The sequence below is a fragment of the Plenodomus lingam genome (assembly GCF_022343315.1).
Source record: "Plenodomus lingam strain CAN1 chromosome Unknown contig_17, whole genome shotgun sequence".
Classification (NCBI taxonomy): domain Eukaryota; kingdom Fungi; phylum Ascomycota; class Dothideomycetes; order Pleosporales; family Leptosphaeriaceae; genus Plenodomus; species Plenodomus lingam.
In genome coordinates, this window is record NW_027093934.1 from 1,363,838 (window position 1) to 1,384,464 (window position 20,627).

Consider the following 20,627-nt stretch of genomic DNA (forward strand, 5'->3'; position numbering starts at 1 on the left):
CAAGGTTACAGCCCGTCAGCATGCTATGCGTCCTCCCGACTAGCGTATGCTATCACTGCATATGCATTATACCTATCAGTCCATCAAGTTCTTCCTTCTTTCTACCTCATAATTAAGACAAGTTTGCACATTGGGAAATCGCCGTTATATTTTGACCAGGGAATCGGTGGATGTTGGAACGTGAAATCCCTTGATGATCAGCCTTTCTTATCTTCATCACCTCCAAGGACAAAAGACACAATTGTAGGCTTCACCAAGTTCCCAGCATATCTGAGTAGTCATGTCGGAAGTAGACGGTCAATTTGTAAAGCGGGGGTTGTGGACAAACCTTGATCAAGGAAACATCATGGGCAAGACAATCACCACTGATAGCACCACTGGAATGATTATAATCGCAATGTTGGCTGTGATGTCGACTGTCGGTATTTTATTTGCTTCCCTGCGCTAAACTATTCTCTAATGTCAGCAGGGACTTCGCATTTATGGAGCCTCTTATTGTTCGGCCACCACCAACTCAGGGCAAACGGCCAACCCTCTGACGGTCTTTTCTACCAGCAGCAAGCCATATTGCGGACACTACCTCCCCCAAGCTCATTGATGGCCGAGTCTACCAAGCTATGGTGGTTTTGGCGGCGAAAAAATGACAGAGTTCTATCACGGTCCATCTCCCAATTCTTGCTGGCCACTTCTTGCACGGTAGGATTCATCGCGGCTAGTATCTCAACTTCTTTTGTGATGAATACCTCTGACTTGGAGGTACTTGTTCGAAGTCCATCATGCGGTCATCTCAACGACACAATGACGCTCGAGGCAAGGCGGGACAGCACAACCGCCCTATCATCGGTCTCCACACCATATGCTGAAGAGTGTTATCGTCGTCAATCTACACCTTCAGCAAGGTGTAAGGCTTATGTTCATCCAAGGATATCGTTTAAGACTGAAAGAGTCCATTGCCCCTTCAATGAGACAATGTGCGTTGAAAACAATGACAAAGATTTGCCCGCGGTTGCGCTTGATTCCGGCCTCCTGGACGTTGGCACTACCTATGGATTGAATCTCCCCAAATCTGATCACGTCAGCTACCGCAAGAGAACGACGTGCTCAGTACTGCCGCTAGCTGGCCACACGGAACTCGTAGACACTGATGATGTTCCTACGAACTTTTTAGGTCGGGATGCTTACCCTGGTGAACAAGCCATGCTTCTTTATTATGGGGAGCGGTACAGTTCGGTCGAGTCTGTGAACTACACAAGGGGTGTTAGTCTACTAAGTACAAATCTTTCTTCGGGCTTTAATGTAGTGTAGGTTCACTCCGTTTGATCGGCACAAGCCTGGTACAAGTGTGCTAATTTTGCAGTGCTAATGTTTTTCGTCTCGACTGGGAGCGGCAGGGAAACCATCAATCAATCGTGCCACTGGAAAGCATGCACCGAGACGATGCAGACTTGCTGCTTGTGTTCCTGATCGCATCAGTTAAATATGTAAGGCCCGTAGATGACCCATGGTTCTCTGCGCACAAACAGGTCATCGTGTATGACCCGACAAGAGCAGCAGATGCAACAGTATATCATCCAGATAGTCCAGTTAGAGTGCTGGGCTGCGCCGTTCAGGTATTTCATCATCCATACGGGACCAAGCAGAGCGCCAGCTGACAGATAAGCATCAATTCTGTTTTGCAACAGCTTCAGGCCTTACATGCTCCAAGCTAGACGCACTGCCCATCAGCCGTAAGTTGCCGGAATGGGAAGAGGCAAGCCTGTTGCAACAGTCTGTCCTAGACTTGTTGACGAGGACCAGTGCAGCGACGGATATGCATGATGTCACTCAACTTCGGGCTTCACAGAAAATCAGATATGGTGGGAATATGTTTGTAGATGTTCCGTCGGACCAGTGGGTTGATGAAGTCGAGGGAATGGAGTCTTATGTGTGGGCCGCCTCGCAAGTTTCAGTAGCTGACTACGCCATCGGCCATGGAATCCGTAACCCGGATATGGCTGAATGGGTAGTTGCGCCTACCACTCCTGGAGACAAGAAGTTGTGCGGCTGCCTAAAGATGCGTAAGCAAGGTGGATTCGTGTATGTACAATCCCGAAGAAGTGTTGAAGTCATCCAAGCTGATCCAGTACAAGCAACATCAACGTCTTCGGCATGGTTTTCGTAATCACTGTTTCTGCAATCTTCGCTATACTGGACATCACACTCCTCAAAGTACTCGTCTTTCTGGACAGCTTCAGAACCATGTTTAGCCCTCGGATCGATCGTTGGATCCAGGACGGTGTTCTGCAACTGCAGCGTCGAGCCTACGAAGCTGAGGGACAGGGCACATGGTCAAACCTCAAGCGCGATATTCCATTGACCAGGGAAAAAGAAATTCTGACAGAATTACCTTTGCAGTCTGGCACAAAGGCACGTATTTACACAAGTGCTTCATCAATGACTGTAACTTCAGTCGAGTATCCGCTCCTGTGCAACGGCCGATCTCAAGGTATTACACTCTCGTCCATGCGAACAACTACCGTCCCGAATTCTTCCAGTCCATCCCAGCCTGCTCAGTCTCGAGCGTCCCCATCCCCCATCCATATGGATCCCAATAAAGCAAAATCTGTCTTGTGACAATTCTCCCTAGGGCGCATTTCCATATACTATCGAGCCTCAGGATCAGCGACTCCGATGTTGACTTCTCCTGCTCCACAATCATTATCAACAATGATGCAGCAACACCCATTGCCACAGCTCGCAGCTATTACTGGAGATTGTGCATAAAGCTAGTACATATTTTGCTGCACCCTTAAGTAGGCAATAGAAGTTCATGTAATAGTTGAGAATCATATCGTCTTATTAAATGCATGGCTTACTCACAAGTTCTTCTCAACCATCGTTTCATTGCACTCACTTCGTTCTCCCCCATTATTCGCCCACAGCATAATGGTTCGGAGCGCGACTCGAGAGGAAACCTCATCAAGGGTGCAAGATTAGTAAAACGTGTGCTATGTTTGTACGTGTTGGAGGAGGGATGAGGAAGCAGAGGAAGTTACATCTCTGCATATTTATCATTGCAGTCGGCCGATACTATCAATACAGCCATTAAGTAACTCGGTCAGTCCGATATAATAGCCTTGGAACATTCGCAGGACATTCAGTGGTATAGAGCACTACAGCATGCTTTGTGGTCTTCAAAAATTGGTTACATGTAGGATGAACTTGATAGTCTAGCACTGCCAAAAAAGCAACGTCCGAAATTGACTATGGTTATTCTAGATGATTCAAATGTCTTCAAACAAGCTAGATTCCCCATGGCTTAACATTCTTATCAGTCAATGTCGTATTAATGCTTGTAGGTCGGTTGCCATAGAATGTTAAGCAGATTTAGGAACATTGTAATTGTATATCACGTTTGAGGAGCATTAGATTCCTGCAAATGGAGCTGATGATAGACTTTCTTGCCGTGAATATATATATATATCACAGTGCTGCTTTGATTAGATATGGATAATACATACTGCAGATAAAGTGTTTCTACATGTTGGTTGACTATCACAGTTATTCGAGTTTGTACTTTTTATAGAGGATGCATATTACACGTTTTGCCGGAAAGCTGATGCATTATTACCAGTATTCTTCATGTGATGAAGCGACATTGTTAATTGGCATATTTGTATAATGACGCTGCGCTGCCATAAGCATGCAGTATACTAATCTTCTTTGTATAACCTTGAAAGGATTAGAGGCGTAGAGACGATTGCTACTGCTCGTTTCAACGTAATGATTCTGCTTCGTCAATTTCCACCTGCTTTGCTGTTTTAAAGAGGAATGAGCAATGAGTGAATAAGAGCTATCCGCTGATACATATGCGCTACCAATAGCCTGGGAATGGTGCATAAATTTAAATGAAAACAGGTTATGTATTTCTGCATCTCAAAAAAAAACATCTAGTGACACCACAAGCAATGACATCTAAGAACAAGTTTAGGTCTACCATAAGGGAGCCATGCTGGCAAGCATAACGCCTGCCTCCAACTCATCTGGATATTGAGTGAAAGCCTGTTCAATGACGTCTGCGATCCACCGGACATGGACTCGCACTCCGAAATGCCCCTTCGTGTATTCCCAGTACTCAGGATACCAACCTGCACATTCCCAATCGACGATACCCGATAATCTCATGTTCTCATCCACGAGAATATTCCTCATATTGAGATCAACATGCGTGAAAACAATATCATGTTTGACACCATAAGATTTCATTATCGTGTCCCATGCCTCTGTGGTAAAAGGCAGGTCATATGTCAGCTTTGAATTGAATTCAGTCTCATCCCGGAATCGCAGCTCTTCGCGTTGTGAATCGCCAATTCGCCAATCCAATATGCCACCGCCCAACGCATTACATATCTGATACTCCGATTTGACTGTTCTGGGAATTTGTCGGAGTTCAGCAATATATTCTTTGAGGTCTTGTGCGACTGCTCTTACTTGCTGATCCGTCGCCAATACCGATAATTGGGAGCAACTCAAGACCACTTTAGCGAACATCCCAGCAAGTGGCCAGCCATCAGCCAATTCACATGAAGCTTTCACGTGCAGAGTGTGGGTTAATAAGGACGCTATACTGGCGCTTCATAATGCTGGAATAATTTGACTCACCCGGCCCATCGAGACTATTGAACAGGATGCAATCGATACTGCGGAAAGGCATCGAGAGGTGGTTGAAGGCGGCACTGGCCCTGCCCTCGTATTGAGCGAGGCCGAACTCGCGGCTAGATTTCCAAGAGGCATGGGCAACATGTGACTAAGAGACTATAGAGTCTCATTATACTTTCGATTCAATCAATGACCGTGCTATGGATTGTCATTCTATCCAATCATTTGCTCTGTCTTTTGGTCGTACCTGCGAAACTGTGATGCGTGCGATCTGGCTTGGAATTTAAAGGTTCTTGAAGCACTGACCCTACCTTCAAACGCTGTACCTTATGTCTTTAGTGACACCTCTTGATATTGCTACTACTATCTTTTAGCCTGTCTTACGCGGTACAACGTTTGTTACCCCTCAGTGCCTCTACTATCTTGTCTTACTGTCAGGGGCAGCCTTAGTTAGTCCTTGATATCCACTTCGACATGGCGATAAATTGATGCTACGCTCGATACGCATCTGGATACCCACCTCGATGCCATGTGCGTATTGCGATGTATCGGCACCCACCTTAATACCCACCAAAAAATTCCCTACTCAAAACTTCAAGTAACAGGAGAAGTTACCGTTATGATGGTGAAGTAGCCGGGAATTATCGATCATTATTGTGTAGCCCTGCTTCTGTTTCGTCCACTACTGCACTTTCACTCCCAGACAACTTCATCTTTACGTCGCCAGTTTCCCTTGAATCTTTGATAGGTAGTTTAGATACGAAATATGCAATTGCATGAAAGCTAGTAATGGTTCAAAGCCCGTCATTTTTGCCTTCCCACTCCAACCGCTCAGCAAGCTGTTCCCACATCGGCTCTGCGCCAACTCTCCCCACACTTCTGAGTCCCGCTGTGATAAAGGGAAGCAGTCTCGCAAAGTCCCCATCAATCTTCTCCAGCATCTCCACTGGACTGAGTTTTTCGCGTGATTTTTCCTTTCTCGGTGTGCCTAGTTCGTCCCCGTCTTTACCAGCATCCGAATCCGAGTCATCTTCTACGAGGCGAATAGGAATCGCACTCTTCCGCCGTTCAAGCTTTCGGGGTTTGCCTTTCGTCTTGGCATCAGTCTTGTCTGTCGTAATATCTTCCTTAACAGCTGATGCAAAAAGCATGCCTAGTTCCAACGTGTCCATCACTGCTTTATGTATAGCCTTCACTGCCTTTGACAGCAACGCACGCTCCTGCAATCTAGCAACGAAGATGATATGGATCTGTGACATCTCGTCGATGTCTTCTGATTTGTCCATGGCGGTATTCATGTCGCGTCTGGTGAAGAAGATGACGGTTTCAGCGAGGTAAGAGCGAAGGATGTCCGTGAACCAAATCAAGCGGTGATGCATTTTGCATGCAAGGGGCGACCGGGTACGGTTGAGCATTTGTAGGCGAGTGGGACGCGCGCGGCGAAGCACGTACTGAACACGATATATTTGAAGTATAAAGGTGAAGAGTTGTTGGTAGATGGGAATAGAAGACCGCTGTATAATATTTTGTATCGACCATGGCAGCTGAAGGTATTATTAGCATTGACGCACAGTGGTAGGGAAGGACGGCGTACAGCAAAATCAATAGAGATCGCGGCCAGTGCTTTGACAGAGCAGCTTCGCTCTTTGATCTTTGATGATCTCACGACAACTCTTTCGACATCCGTAGTAGGCATGACGGTGCTAAATGTTCCTCTTGCCAACCCAGTCAATACATAGCGATCGTTCCATCCCCGTCGTCCCGCGTCCATGCGCCCAAACACTGCATTGGCGAAGTCTTCGAAAATTGATCCGTCCCTACCGAAGTACAAAAACTCGAAGTTGACCATTGTGCGCATAAGAGCGCCGGCTTCGAAAATATGTTGGCGCAAGATGTTGGATGCGACAGAATATTTACTGCGGATCCATTTCTCAAATGCAGCCTGAAAGAGTTCGGGAAAGGGTGAAAGTGGTACATCGGTCGAGGTACCACACACAGTACGATGATCTAAGAGTGGTTCGTTATTAAAGTTTTGCGCATGTGTTTCCTGTATGCCAAGCTTCTGAAGGAAGACGACACTCTTGCCGGTGTTGAAGATTTTTTTAGCAGCCGGCTGGAGGAAGGTGGGCGATCGAAGTTTGTCTTGTCCGTCGTGGCGAAGCATGTATCGGTCATGCCAGAGGGAGGCGGGATCGCTGTTGTTGTCGTTTGCGAATACAAAGAACGTTTCGTCATCGACACCGAGTTCGCCATCCTCCATCCATCGCCTAATTGGCTTTAGATATGTCTGCAAGCATTCGAAGAAAATTTCAGACATGTAGTTGAATACATCTCTTTCAAGCATCACTTGAGCCAATGTGGTATAGTCGAACAACGCTTCGAGATGACTAAACGGGTTGACTAACAGGCGCGGTTCGACGTCTGATACGATCTGTGCAAGACAGAGGATTGGTGTTGACATCGATCGGATCTCGTCATGTAATTCTAGTAAGCTGACTGAGATGGGCTTGTCGGGTAACAGATAGCGTTGCTGGAGTTGTGAAAGTGCCTTTTCGTAGATCAAGAGTCGCTTGCGAACAGCCGATTCGAAGGTCTGATTCAATGGCGTCACCGACGGCTTCTCTGTCCACTTTCGCATTCCAAGGATTTTTTTGCCAATTTCAGTGAACTGAGACAAAAGGTGTTCTGTGGTAGCGGGCATGGCATGGCTAAGAACATAAGTGGTATTGATGCGGATGTTGTGATGATGTGCATCAGTTTGATAGAGACTTGTCCGAAGACCTGCAAGCATGAACAATGTCTCTCTAATTATCTGGAGTTCGGTAATATCGTTCTTCACGCCGTCTTCATTGGCTGTGTTATTCCAAAATTGAAGATTCCTAAGCTCGGTGACAAACTCATGTTTGTCTGCGATGATACATGCTTCTGGATCGTACGTGTCATCCTCATCCACGCTCGTCGCAGGAGTGGATGGGGTTTTTTCGCGCCTATTAGGCGTCTTCTCATCGGCCGATGAGTCGTCTGCATCGTCAATATCCTTCCAAATTTCCTCGTCACTATAGGGATCTGCCTCCAAGATCTCAGACCACGTGAGAACTGGTGGGGGGCTAGGTGGTCTCAGTAGCTCCAAAGCCTCGACTTGGGTGTTTTCGAGTGGTCTATCAGCCAGCAGGAGCAGTAAAGATAGGTAGTCCGGCTTAAATTTGCTTGTCAGCCCCTCCAGCTTCTGGAGTCGCGTCTGCAGAGCGTCAGCCAAATCATCGCGGCTCCTTATTCGAAACTTCTCGTCTAAGCCTGCGAAACGAGCTGTGACTTCAAACTGATTTGTGCGTGCATACTGATGCCCCCGTAGTCCACGTGACGCGATGTCTTTTGCGTGTTTGTAGGCTTGTCTGTTGCTTGCCGGGTCAAACTTCAGTATCGACTGTATCAGCTCATCTGTGAGGCTACTAAACTTTGCATTGTGCGACATCCCGATGCGTCCTCGGCCCCAGCTGCTCGCAAGAACAAGGTATGATGGCCAGTAATGAGACGGGTGTGGTGGTGCTACTGCTATCAATGCTCTACGTGTTGGAGTTGATGCATCGACCGCCACACTTGTCTAATTCGAGCCTAGCACAAGCCCACGCGTCACCGATCATGAAACTCCAGACCGCATCCGCGTTGGTGGAGCGAGCGCATGTGAGAGATTCTTCAGCCAAACTTGGGAACTCTTGTTCTTAGAGTTTCCAGACATCTCATCCGCCGCCCACAGTCACTACGTAATTCACTGCGTGATGGCGCTTCCCAAGGGCATGCGCTTTTTGGCGGGCGCCACCTTCTGCATCTTCATCTACATGTTTGTGCAGATGATGAAGAGTCCAGGTTCTGAAGGTTCACTCAAGGTTCCGAGTAAGAGCCCGGCTGATGCTGGGCGCAAAACTTGGGGAGATTGGGATCATGATCCACAACTAGACCGTATGTATTACCCTTGGCTTTCACATTCAGAAATCGCACAAGGCAGAGAGTGTAGGGTGAAAGAGACTGATGACGACGCACCTATAGCATCTGGTGAACCACCGGAACCCTTACGCAGAGTCGACGGCGATAATTACGCCCCAGGCAACCCCAACAGCGCTCGTATAAACGCGACCATACTCTCTCTAGTCCGCAATGAAGAACTCAAAGATCTGCTGCAGAGCATGCACGACCTCGAACGCACATGGAACCACAAGTTCAATTACCCGTGGACCTTCTTCAACGACAAGCCCTTCACCAAGGAGTTCAAGGAGAAGACTCGCGCTGCCACAAACGCAGAAGTACGCTACGAGCTTGTTCCTCCTGAGCACTGGGAAATACCATCATGGATAAACATGGACCTATACAGCGAGTCTGTTGCACTCTTCGGGAAAAAGGTGCAATACATGGGCATGAAGTCGTATCATCAAATGTGCCGTTGGAACAGCGGCATGTTCAGCCAACATCCTGCTCTCAAAGACATACAGTACTACTGGCGTGTGGAGCCCAACGTCCACTTCTTCTGTGACGTCGACTACGATGTCTTCGCATGGATGCAAGACCACAACAAAACCTACGGCTTCAACATCAACCTCTACGACAGCCCTGAAAGCGTTATCACGCTTTGGCCCGAAACCAAGAAATTTATCGAAGACAACCCCGGTTATGTCCACCCCAACAATGCGCGTGAATGGCTCGAAGATGACAAGCGACGGCCTGAGAACGCGGAAAAGGCACGTGGGTACTCTACATGCCATTTCTGGTCGAATTTTGAAATTGGTGATTTAAACTTTTGGAGGAGCAAAAAATATCGTGATTTCTTCGACCACCTCGACCGAGCGGGCGGCTTCTTCTACGAGAGATGGGGTGATGCGCCGGTACACAGTGTGGCGTTGGGTCTGTTTGAGGACAAAAGCAAGATTCATTGGTTTAGAGATATCGGATACCAGCATATCCCATTCTTTAACTGCCCGAACAGTCCGAAGTGCTCGGGCTGTGTGGCAGGGCGGTTTACCGATGGCGAGAAGTGGTTGAACAAGGATGACTGTCGTCCTTTGTGGTTCAAGTACGTTGGTATGGACTAAGAGACAGTTCACGATGAGGCTCACAGGCATGTAAACAATATCCAAGTATGAACATATTTCAATGTATAAGAATGACGGTTGGAATAAACAACTAGTCATGCTCATTGGGCATTTCTCATTAAATTTGGAGTAAAGCCACAGCCTTAAAAAGTGAGGGCCATGAACAGCATTAGCGAATCAGTACGATGCAGGGGCGACATACTCTGGCCTAATTTGGTTGACGACCACGTTCGACGATTTGCCTTATACTCATCTATAAGTAATGCTCAAGACGATGTCGTATAGGATCGATCCACGCTATCCAAAAACCAAATAGCTGATGCAGTTGCCAGCTCTAAGACATATCCTTCCAGTGACATCAACTTCGTTAGCGCAGTACAAGAACGCACACTGACTAGCGCCGCGGGGGTTACGGGACAGGATTTGTCGGAATCTTGCTTCAGTGCGACCGGTAGATCTATCAAGTTAAAAGCTGGATCCTGTTTGGTTTGACACTCTCTTGGACTTGGCCTTCCGTATTCCAGTCAGAAGTTGTTCAAGTCTATGCTAACGTGATCCACCACCGAGCGCCCACCCCCACCGAGCGCCCACCAACACCAAAATCACCAAATTTTCAACACTAAATTCTTAATAACTATAGCACCTCTTAATAACACGCTTGTAGCAATTAAATCCTTAACTTTTAGAGAAGATTTTATATATTTAGAAATAGTAGAAAAGTATAGTCACTTATAGTTAACTGTATCTAGATATTACTAGAAAATTTAGTAGGTATATACTACTACTCTACTAAATTGTTGAATACTTAAAACTTTAAAAAAAGCTTATAAAGTATATCAAATAGCCTTATAAGTAAGAATTACCCCTTATATAAACTATAATTTAAAATTTTATAACTAAAATATTAGGGAATTATACAAGTAAAAGTTAGGTATAGCACTTTATTAACTACTAAAACATTAGTAATATTTTTTATAAGGCTACTAAGCTTAATTATAACTACTTTAAGGTATTACTTATATTTTAAGCGTTTATACTAAAAAATAAAGTACTATAATATTAATAGTTAGGATATCTATAATATAGATTTATAGGGGTTTCTTATTAAAGTACTCTTAGAAACTAAATATATAGTTAATAAAAGCGCCTATAAATAGAGAAGGTTTAGAGCTATACTATAGAATAGTAATAGAGGGTAAATTACTACTATAGCTTATATATACGCTAATAGTACTACTTATATCTCTACTCTTATGTATTAGTCCTAATCTAGAGCTCTATAGGATACCTTGTTATAAGATTTTAACCTATTATAATACTAAGCTTTTTTTATAGGATTACTAAGTAGGTATAATAACTTAGGTAGGTAGGGCATCCAAAAGGTATCCTATACAACTTAAAGGCATATAGGAGTGTGCGTCTATATAGAAAAGGATAAGATTCCTACACCTATAGGTCTTATATAAAAGGACAAGAAGAATATACCTATCCTAACTATAGGCGAGCTGCTCTCTATATATATTAGTAAGTTAGGCCTTTATTAGGCCTAACTTAGTATAGAATAATAGGCAAGCAATTCTACCTTATTAGTATACTACCCCCTCCTATAGAGAAAGGATAGTCCCTATCCTTAGGATTAGGTTTAGATCCTATATTAAAGAAAAACTCTTGTAAAATAATTCTGCCTTTACCTCTACCTTTACCTTTACTTCTAGCTTCCTAGGGTATAGACCTCTATCTATAGCCTGCTTATAACTAGCCTTCTACCTACTAACTTTCTTATTCTTATATCCCTAATTTTTTAATTATTTACCCTAATCTATCTAAAATCTAGTAAGTATTTAATTTATATAATTAAGTAGTTACTAATCTAAATTAGAACCTTTAGCTATACTAGTACTAGTACTACTAGGAGTCCTACCTATTACCTATCGCGCTCTCTATATAAGGGTAGTTAGGGCTCTAGCTAGGGGTAAGTTTAATAATTTTAATTTTAAGTTAAAGAATTCTAATAAGTGCTAGTACTATATTTCCTAGAATAAGTATTATAATCCTATTAGTATCTAAGTCTAGTAGGGTTCCTTTTCTAATCCTTATAGATCCCTTCCTTTGTTAGCTAAGAGTACTATGCCCTTAGGGGTGCTCTAGATAAGTTCTATAGCCTAGTTACAAACCCTACTAAAGGGGATAAGAATAAGGAAGCTGTGGTTACTTATTAGAAGGATGTTAAGTAGTTTAAGGCTACTATTTAAGAAGCTACCTAAAACCTAGCTAAGTGCGTTACTATTACTAATACTTAGACTAAGGGCATAGAAGCTACTAAGATCCTTATAGCTATATATTATACTACTATATCTAATTTATATTAGCTTTAGAATAGTATTTATAAGATAGTCTTAGTAGTTAGGGGCTTAATAAGGGCTATTAATACACTTAAGGAGGAAACAGCACTAAATTAGGAGGTAACCTTTATAGTATTAGCTAAGATAAAGGCGATTATTAAGAAGCCATCTAAATCTATTCTAGCTCCTGCACCTACTCTAAAACTAACTGCACTAGTTATCTAGAAGCTAGCTAAGAAACCTAGTCTAGGCAGTATTAAAGCTAATATAGAGTCTAAACTAGGTTCTAATATAAAAATAGATATAGAATAAAAGAGGTTTCCTAGGGGTAGTGTCCTAGGAACCTTAAGAGTTCTAAGACAGGTCTAAATAGGATACAACAATAAATACTAGCAAGAATACTAGTAATAGATAGTAGTTAATAGCTTAGTCTATATCTAAATATAATATAAATTAGATCCTATATTAGATATAATTATTATAAAGTAATATTAGATCCTCTTTGCCTTTTTCCTATACTTTAATCTATTTTAGTAAGCTACGTAGGGGACCTAGCTAATTTAGATACTATTAGTAGAATACCTATAATTTATAGGGAGCTCCTATAAAGTTAGAGGTAGGATACTAAATAGGATTAGGATTATGTCTAACCTACTTAACCCTATATTTTAGCTTAGATTAATATAATTTCCTAGCTAGGATTTCTTCCACCTCCTATTCCTCTACACCTTATATAGGGGTACTAGGGGGTTTTAGAGCCTCTTATCTAGGTAATAGGTCTTAGGGATCTTTATATAGTATATTAGGAGAGAAAATATTATAGATCTTAGAACTAGGTAGCAATTAGAGGTAATACGCGTTTCCTACTTGTTCTAATACCTTAAAGGGACCTTCCTAGCGTTTAGATAGTTTTTAGCTAGGTTGTAAAATAGCAATATTAGTAGTAGATAAATAAATATAGTTACTAACCTTCTAGTTAACTAGATAGTAATAATAATTAGTAGTAGAGCGCATTTAGTTCTAAGCTCTTTCTATATTTTCTTTAGCAATCTTTTATACGTTGTGCATCTAAGTAGCAAGGGATAAGGCGTCCTTATAGTTTAGTTTCTCTAGTATAGTAGATAGGGTCTTTTCTAGTTTTTAATACTAGCTTTACTTTAGTAAGGAGCTAAAGAGGAGCTAATATAGAGCTATACTAATAGATAAATAGGGAAGAGTACTTTAGGCACAGTCTATTATAGGTAATAACTTACTCTAGGTAGCCTAGTAATAGGATATAAATAGCCTTAGTCTCTAATTAATATACTTATTTATAATCTTAGTTTATCTATTAATCTATTTATAGTAGGTAGTAGAGAGCTTAACTTTAGTGCCTATACTCTAATAGAACTTAGACTAGAAACTAGATACAAACTAAGGGCCTTAATTAGAAATAATAGTATCTAGAGTGTGTCTAAATTAGTACACCTACTACACGAATACAGTAGCTATACCTTAGGCGTCTATAGTTTTATAGTAAGGGATAGTATTAGCTTGCTTTAATAGGTAATTAATAATAACTATAATCTAATTATAACTAAGTTAATCCTAGGGAAAATCCTTAAAATTAATGCACAGGTGCTGTATTAGTAGACTAGGGATAGGAAGGGGGTAGAGTATGCTAGGGAGTTAGTGCTATCTTAGGTACCCTCTCCTGCATAGGATACAGTTCTAAATATAGCGTTTATAGGTAGTCTCTATACCTTTCTAGTAGTATTATTAGGCTAGAATCTAATAGGTTTTAGTAGCTAATAGGTAGGTAGTAGACACTTAATTATAAGCCTTATAATTTAGTCTAGTATATAGGACTAATCTAGTAGGCACGCAGAGTTAATCCTAGTAGAGAAGGAGTCTATTTTCTATTTAATAGTGCTTAAGCAACTCTAATCTTTCTATTAGGAATAAGGACCTATTTTCTTAGAGAAGAGTTTTAATAAGTTCTAGGGATCTAAGAGTTATAGGGTTCTAAACTACTATAATTAAAGTAAGGATTAGTAAGGAACGCTTAGCTAGGTAGTCTTGCGCTAAGTTAGAGTTAATTTAGGGGTATAACCTATCTAGGGCAATTATTACTTATAAGCAATTATCTCTTTAAGTAGTCCTAAGGGTAATTATATCCTATTCCCTTCTACTTAGGATATTAGCTTAGGCGTTATAAGATCTAGGAGTATACTTAATTTAGAAGTTAAAAGGACTTATAACCTCTAGCTATCTAGCTTACCTAGTACTAAGGACTTTAGTAGATATAAAGTACTCTAGTGCTTAGTAGTCTGTGTATACTTTAATAAGGTAGCAAGTACTAGTTAGGTTAGCACACTATTTCTTAAAGGCGCAGATTATTGCAAATAATTCTTTATTATAGATTTCCTAGTTAAGTTTAGAACTAGTAAGGGTCTAACTAAAGAAGGATATAGGGTACTATTTCCTATTTAGATGCTTCTATAAGAGGATAGCTGCAATAACTCTATTAGAGGCGTCTGTCTTAAGTTTTAGAGGGTACTTAGGATAGAAGTAAGCTAAGCTTAGGATCGCTAGCAGGGCATTCCTAAGCTAGTTAAAGGCTTGTTAGCATTCCAAAGTCTATACAAATAGGGTAGCAGGGCTCTAGAGAGTAGTTAAGGGCTTAGCTATCTTAGAGAAATTTTCTACAAATTACTAGTAGAATCTAGTAAATCCTAGGAACAACTTTACTCTAGTTATTGTCTTAGGAGCGGACTAGTTTTAGAGTACTTTAACTTTATTAGGATCTACCTCTAAGCCTTTATTAGTAAGGATATATCTAAGGTAACAGGTATAGGTTGTATAGAATTCGCTTTTCTTAATATTAGCCTATAATCTAGCAGAACAAAGACGCTTAAGGACTTTTTAAATATAGTCCTTGTAAGTAGCAAGGTTTTTAGAGTAGATAAGGATGTTATCTAGATAGGCGATGCAGAAGTTATCTAAATAATCTATTAGTATATTATTTATATAGCGCTAATAGGTTATAGGTCTATTATATAGCCTAAATAGTAGGACCTTGCATTTATAAGCACTACACCTAGTATAGAAAGTAGTGTACTCCTCTAAGTTAGGGTCTATTTAGATCTTATTAAAGGTAGTATAAATATCTAGTTTTATAAAGATTTTAGCTTTAGCTAGCTAGGATAATAGATTATCTATATAGGGTATTAGATACGCGTCCTTTTACGTTAAGCTATTAAGCTTATAGTAATCTACACAGATCCTAAGGCCTCTATTTAGCTTCTTAATATATAGGATAGGAGAGGTAAATAGGCTCTAACTTATCTTAATAAAGCCGTTCTATAGGTGCTCTTATATATATTCCTTAGTAGCCTAGAGTTCCTTAGTATTTTAATAATAGAGGGGACTCTAGTAGTTTAGAAGGGGTTCCTCTATAACTATCTTGTAGTTATAAGGCTAGTAAATTAGAAGTTTATTAGCCTTAGCCTTATTAAAGACGTCCTAATAGGAGTTATAGTGTGCTATAGTAAGGGATGTATAGGAGAAAAACAAGGCTTAGCCTAAAAGGTTAGGCGGATTAAATAGTATAAAGGCATAAAGGATTAGAGGATAGGACAAGGATAACTCCTGCAGGCTTCACTTTAACTCTACAATATTATCTTTTTACTTATGTTTCTGCATTAAACCTATATCCTCTACTATAGGATCTCTACTATTAAACCTTGCCCCTCCTACTTCTCCTTGTTTAAATGGGTTACACTCCCTAACGGTTTAAATAGCAAAGCCTAAGGGGAACTTATCTTATCTTAGTAAAGGGGAAGGCGCAGGAGCTTCCCTAGAATAAATAGGGCTAGATAGAAGGCGATATCCATGCCGGTTCAAAAGTACCGTATGGTCGAAGTCTAAAGCAAAGTAGCACTCTACTAAGCTAGAGTGTAGAGCGGTGCTATAGGCCCTAAAAAAGTTTAGAGTTTGGCTCTATAGAACACTATTTGTTATTAAGACAGACGCTTAAACCTTAATTACTTAGCTTAATTAGTCCTTAAGCGAAATTCTAGGAGGAGTGATAAATAGGTGGCTTGCTGCTATTTTAGCGTGGGACTTTAAAATTTAACATGTTCTAGGCAAGAGGAATATAGTTATAGATGCTCTATTACAATACCTAAAAGAGGATAGATAGGAACCCCTAGATAAAACTAAAGATAATATTAAAGACTTTATTAAGTATATAATTACTAACGTTAAGTTATATAATCTAATAAAGGACAAAGTACTGCGTCCTAAATATAGCGCTAAATTAGAAGGAATTGCCTAGTTTCTAGTTAGGTTTAAAATCCTAGACGTTCTATAGAAGAAGTTAAGGGTATAAAAGAAATAAGTATTAAACTTCTTTATAAGAGATAGGTTCCTCTTCTACAATATATCTTAAAATATAGTAGTAAGATAAGTAGTTAATAATAAAGACGTTAGGATTGCTACTATATAGGAAATACATTACCTTATTAGTTATTATAGGGTAAATACTATCTACTTAATAATAGCTTAGTAATATTAGTAGGAAAGGATATATAAGATAGTAAGGCTTACTCTACGCACGTGTTATAAGTGTTAGAAAAGAAGCAGCAAGAAGAAGGTTAACATGCTTACTAACACCTACTCCTATATACTATAGGAGATAGTAGCTATTAATATAGTCTACATGCCTTATAATTCTAGGAAATAATTCCTAGTAATAGCCTAGGACTATTTAAGCAGGTGGCCTAAAGCATAAGTATTACTAAATAATAGATTAAAAACTATTACTAAATTTATATACAAAGATATCCTATATAGATAGAGTATAGCGTAAAGGATTATAGTTAATAGGGGGCCTAACTTCTAAAAAGTTATTTATAATTTAGCCACTATCTATAGCATACGTAGGGTTTAGATCTCCGCCTATAACCCTTAGGCTAACAGAAAAATTAAAGGAGGGTATAAACTAATTATTAACGCGCTTGCAAAGCTCTAGGGGAGCTAGGTTTCTAATCTACTAATAGTACTCCTAGCTAACTAAATATCTATTTAAGAAAATACTAGATACTCTGTATACTAGCTAGTTACTAGTTAGAACCTAGTGCTCCTAATTAAACTCACTCTTCTAATATAGCAGACGCTTCCCTTTAGGTAGATAATAGATAGGGCTTAGCTACTAGTAGTAAGGGCTACCTAGGTTAACCTAAGAGATTAGTTTCTTAAAGATACAGTGTTAAGAATTAAGAGGCTGCGCTTATAGAAGAAAGAATATTAGGATAACCACAAGGAAATTTAAAGAGAGGAAATTAGCCCTAGCTTATTAGTACTACTATAAGATTTAGTCTGCTAGATAGATATATCTAGAGATAGGAAACTTAGTAATAAATAGCTAGGTCTATACCTAGTAGCGCAGAGCTTTCTAGAGTTAGGGACGTATTAGCTAAAAGATTTAGATAGAACTAAGTTTACATATATAACGCTAGGCTAGAGGATAAAGATCTTCTACTAGAGAAGCTAGGATAAGGTAAACTAGGAAGACTAAGGACTTATAAAGTTATAGGATAGGGCACTATAGGAAAATAGGTATATCTTCTAAGCGCCGCCTACGTAGTTTAATAAGTTAGGTATAGAGGGAAGAGAAGAAAATAAGGAAGTTAAATTAGAGAATTAGGACTAGGAAATCCTGCAACTAGATATAGGTAGTCCTACTTTTAAGATTAGGCCTAGGGCGCTCTTAGACAAAGAATAAGCAGAATACTAATATTTTAACATCTTAGATTCTAGTAAAAGTAATTAAGAGGAGGATAATTAATAATTAAGAGTTAATAGTATTAATACTTTAGTGTTAAAACTTAGGAAAAGATACGCTATAGGACAGGCGCAAGATTAGTAGGGGGAAGGTAGGAAGCGCGCTAGTCCTAAATAGGTATCTAAAGGGTGCGCTAATTTAACCCTTTAGATATACAACGCTCTAATTAGCTACACTAACTACCTACCTACGCGTAGATAAGCAATTATAATAAGGACAATAAGAAAGTAAAGGTAGAAGGGCAATAAACAAGTAAAGGTAGAAGGACAATAAACAAGTAAAGGTAGAATAAAGTAAAGGTAGGAGAATAATAAGAAGGCGCAAGTATAATAGGAAGGCGCACGTGTTCCTGTATATATTCTACTTACGCCACTACTACTATAATAAACTACACTAAAAACTTTAGATATCTAATAAAACCACAAGTATCTAACAAAGCTAGCGCTAGAAGATCCTAAACAAAATAACAAGCCCTAAATAGTTATTAGAAGTCTAGAAAGGAAAATAGCTAGTAGTAGAGCTAGGCTTACTAGGATCCCTAATGTTAATAGGTTCCCTGCAGTCCCTAAGGTTAAGCCTATAACCTAGAGGGTTGTAGCTATAGCCTATAACACCTAGAAGTTTTGCACTAGACTATTAGTATATATTATAATAGAGGAGTCTTTTAGCTATTAAAAGGTTAGACTTAGTTTAGCCTAAAGAGTTTAACGCGTAGACCTAGGCACTTTATAAAGGTATCCCTCTTCTATAGAAAGGGGGTATAACTATAGGTAGCTAGATTAACAAGATACGTGTAAGCACTATTACATAATAGAGGAATATTGTAGATAACTTTATAGGAGTACTAGGGGAGCACTTTAATAAAATTTTAGGATTAATAATAGTAGTAGGGAGCTTTATAGAGTCTAGCCTAGCACTTATATAGTTATATAGTAGTGTAGCTAATTTTAGGCTATAGTACCTATTTATAAAGGAAGTGCGCAATATATATAAGAAGCAACTTAATAAAATACGCTTAGTAATATAGTATATCTACGCTAATTACGCTAAATTTAGTTAGAAATACCTAAGCTAGTTTACCCTATAAGTAGGTTAGACACACTAAGGATATATAGACGTAAGGTACCTCCTATATTGCGTAGGTCTAGACTAGCTTGCTAGCTTCCTAAACTTAGAGGTATACTATAGAATATAGGGTTAAAACTAGTTAAAAGACAATTTTGTTAATATTACTAACTAGCACAGGGTCTAGGTTATAATTACTAAGCTAATAGGAAAGGTAGATACTATCTTAAAGGCTAAGGAGGAACTAGAGGACTATTTTTTATAATATATTAGGGTAATTATTTATTACTATATAATAGGCCTATATACCCTACCTAGACTAACGCTTAAAGGTATAAGTAACTCTTATAACTTTAATATGCGCTACAGGGAAGAGAATAGTGCTTACGCTAAGATTTAGCGCCTAGTGCTGTAATAGTATAGGAAGTTAGAGAACTAGGTAGGGGTGCTACTTAGTATAATCCCCCTAAGTAAATAGATATAGAAAGAGGGTATAAGGTTATTAATAAACTATAGGATACTAGTGCTAAAAGAAATTAAAGATATTCTAGCTAGCTCTCTGCAAGGAAGCAGAGAAGTAGCTAAAAAGAAAGTAGAGGAGGAGAGGGTAATATAAGAGATTAAGAATCTAGGTTATAACTAGCTACCTTAGACTATATCCTACGCTAGACGCGCCTAGACTATACTACTAGATAGGAGTGTAGTCTAGAATAGAGAACTATTAAGGTTAGGAAGCATAGCTAAGGAGTTATAGAGTTATAAGAAGAGGATAGAGGACATGCTAGATACTACCCTAGAAGAAATTAAATTAGCCGCCTATATCTTAGAGGAAGAATCTCTAGTAGAATTGCCTATACAAAGGATAATAAGAGCCTAAGGAAGATATGCTGCCTAGCTCTTAAAAAGGATAGGAGAGAACATTTACTAGGAGTTTAGTATTATTAGCTAATATATAGTAGTAGGCCTATAACTATAGGATACTAATATAGAGGTAATAAATAAATTACGCAACTCTTTACCTAGACTACTTAAGGAACTTAATAAGACTTTAGACACTAAGATAATAATACTAGAAGAAGAGGGTATTACTAAAGATAAGTATACCACAGTTAAGAATAAAGCGCCCTATTAGTGCAAAAACTAACGCTCTACACTATAATTAATTGCCGCTAGGATTAGGAGTAGCGTACTTAATAACACTAAGCAAAGGAAGCTAGTTAAAGCATAGTACTACAAAGTTACTAATTATAGTACTATCTAGGACGCTAAGGGGAGGATAGTGCAGGATTTAAATTAGGTATGCTTTAGCTACTTAAAGTTTATTACTAGCAAGATAGGGCTCTACACTTAGACTCTAAACATAGAGGCAAGCAATAGATAGCTAAACGTGCTATACTATAAGCCTAGAGAATAGGGAAATTTATAAGCTAACCTAGTTACTATAGTAGCTTTTACTAAGCTATTTAACTAAGATTACACCTCTAAGGATCTGCAAGCTTATTACTACTAGCTAAAGAAGATAGTACTAATAATTAACTAGTCTTAACTACAATAGGTAATAAGATTTAAGTAGAGTTACTAAGGCTTCTTATAGAAAGGAAGTATAACCCTAGACACCTTTACCTAGATCTATAAAGACCTAGAACTAGTAAGAATAGTAGATAAGTGCTTTAA

The 20,627-nt window shown here is 39.7% G+C and overlaps 4 protein-coding genes across 4 annotated transcripts; 2 read left to right on the forward strand and 2 right to left on the reverse strand.

The window, feature by feature from the left end:
• Window positions 1-280: 280 nt before the first annotated feature.
• On the forward strand, window positions 281-2,781 carry IAQ61_003488 (uncharacterized protein; the record flags this gene model as incomplete). Its single annotated transcript, XM_066095988.1, has 5 exons — window positions 281-422; window positions 470-1,301; window positions 1,358-1,610; window positions 1,661-2,076; window positions 2,130-2,781. 5 exons carry the CDS (start codon window positions 281-283, stop codon window positions 2,611-2,613), a joined length of 2,127 nt encoding a protein of 708 aa, XP_065954233.1. The 3' UTR covers window positions 2,614-2,781.
• Window positions 2,782-3,972: 1,191 nt separating this feature from the next.
• Window positions 3,973-4,530, reverse strand: IAQ61_003489 (uncharacterized protein; the record flags this gene model as incomplete). The annotated part of the gene is made up of 1 exon (XM_003845113.2): window positions 3,973-4,530. The coding sequence occupies one exon, from the start codon at window positions 4,528-4,530 to the stop codon at window positions 3,973-3,975; it is 558 nt and encodes a 185-aa protein (XP_003845161.2).
• A 770-nt stretch (window positions 4,531-5,300) lies between these two features.
• IAQ61_003490 (uncharacterized protein) lies at window positions 5,301-8,268 on the reverse strand. The gene is made up of 2 exons (XM_003845114.2): window positions 6,233-8,268; window positions 5,301-6,182 (listed from the first exon to the last, which is right to left on the reverse strand). Exons 1-2 carry the CDS (start codon window positions 8,108-8,110, stop codon window positions 5,433-5,435), a joined length of 2,628 nt encoding a protein of 875 aa, XP_003845162.1. The 5' UTR covers window positions 8,111-8,268; the 3' UTR covers window positions 5,301-5,432.
• Window positions 8,269-8,414: 146 nt separating this feature from the next.
• Window positions 8,415-9,719, forward strand: IAQ61_003491 (uncharacterized protein; the record flags this gene model as incomplete). The annotated part of the gene is made up of 1 exon (XM_003845115.1): window positions 8,415-9,719. One exon carries the CDS (start codon window positions 8,415-8,417, stop codon window positions 9,717-9,719), a length of 1,305 nt encoding a protein of 434 aa, XP_003845163.1.
• Between the last annotated feature and the right edge of the window lie 10,908 nt (window positions 9,720-20,627).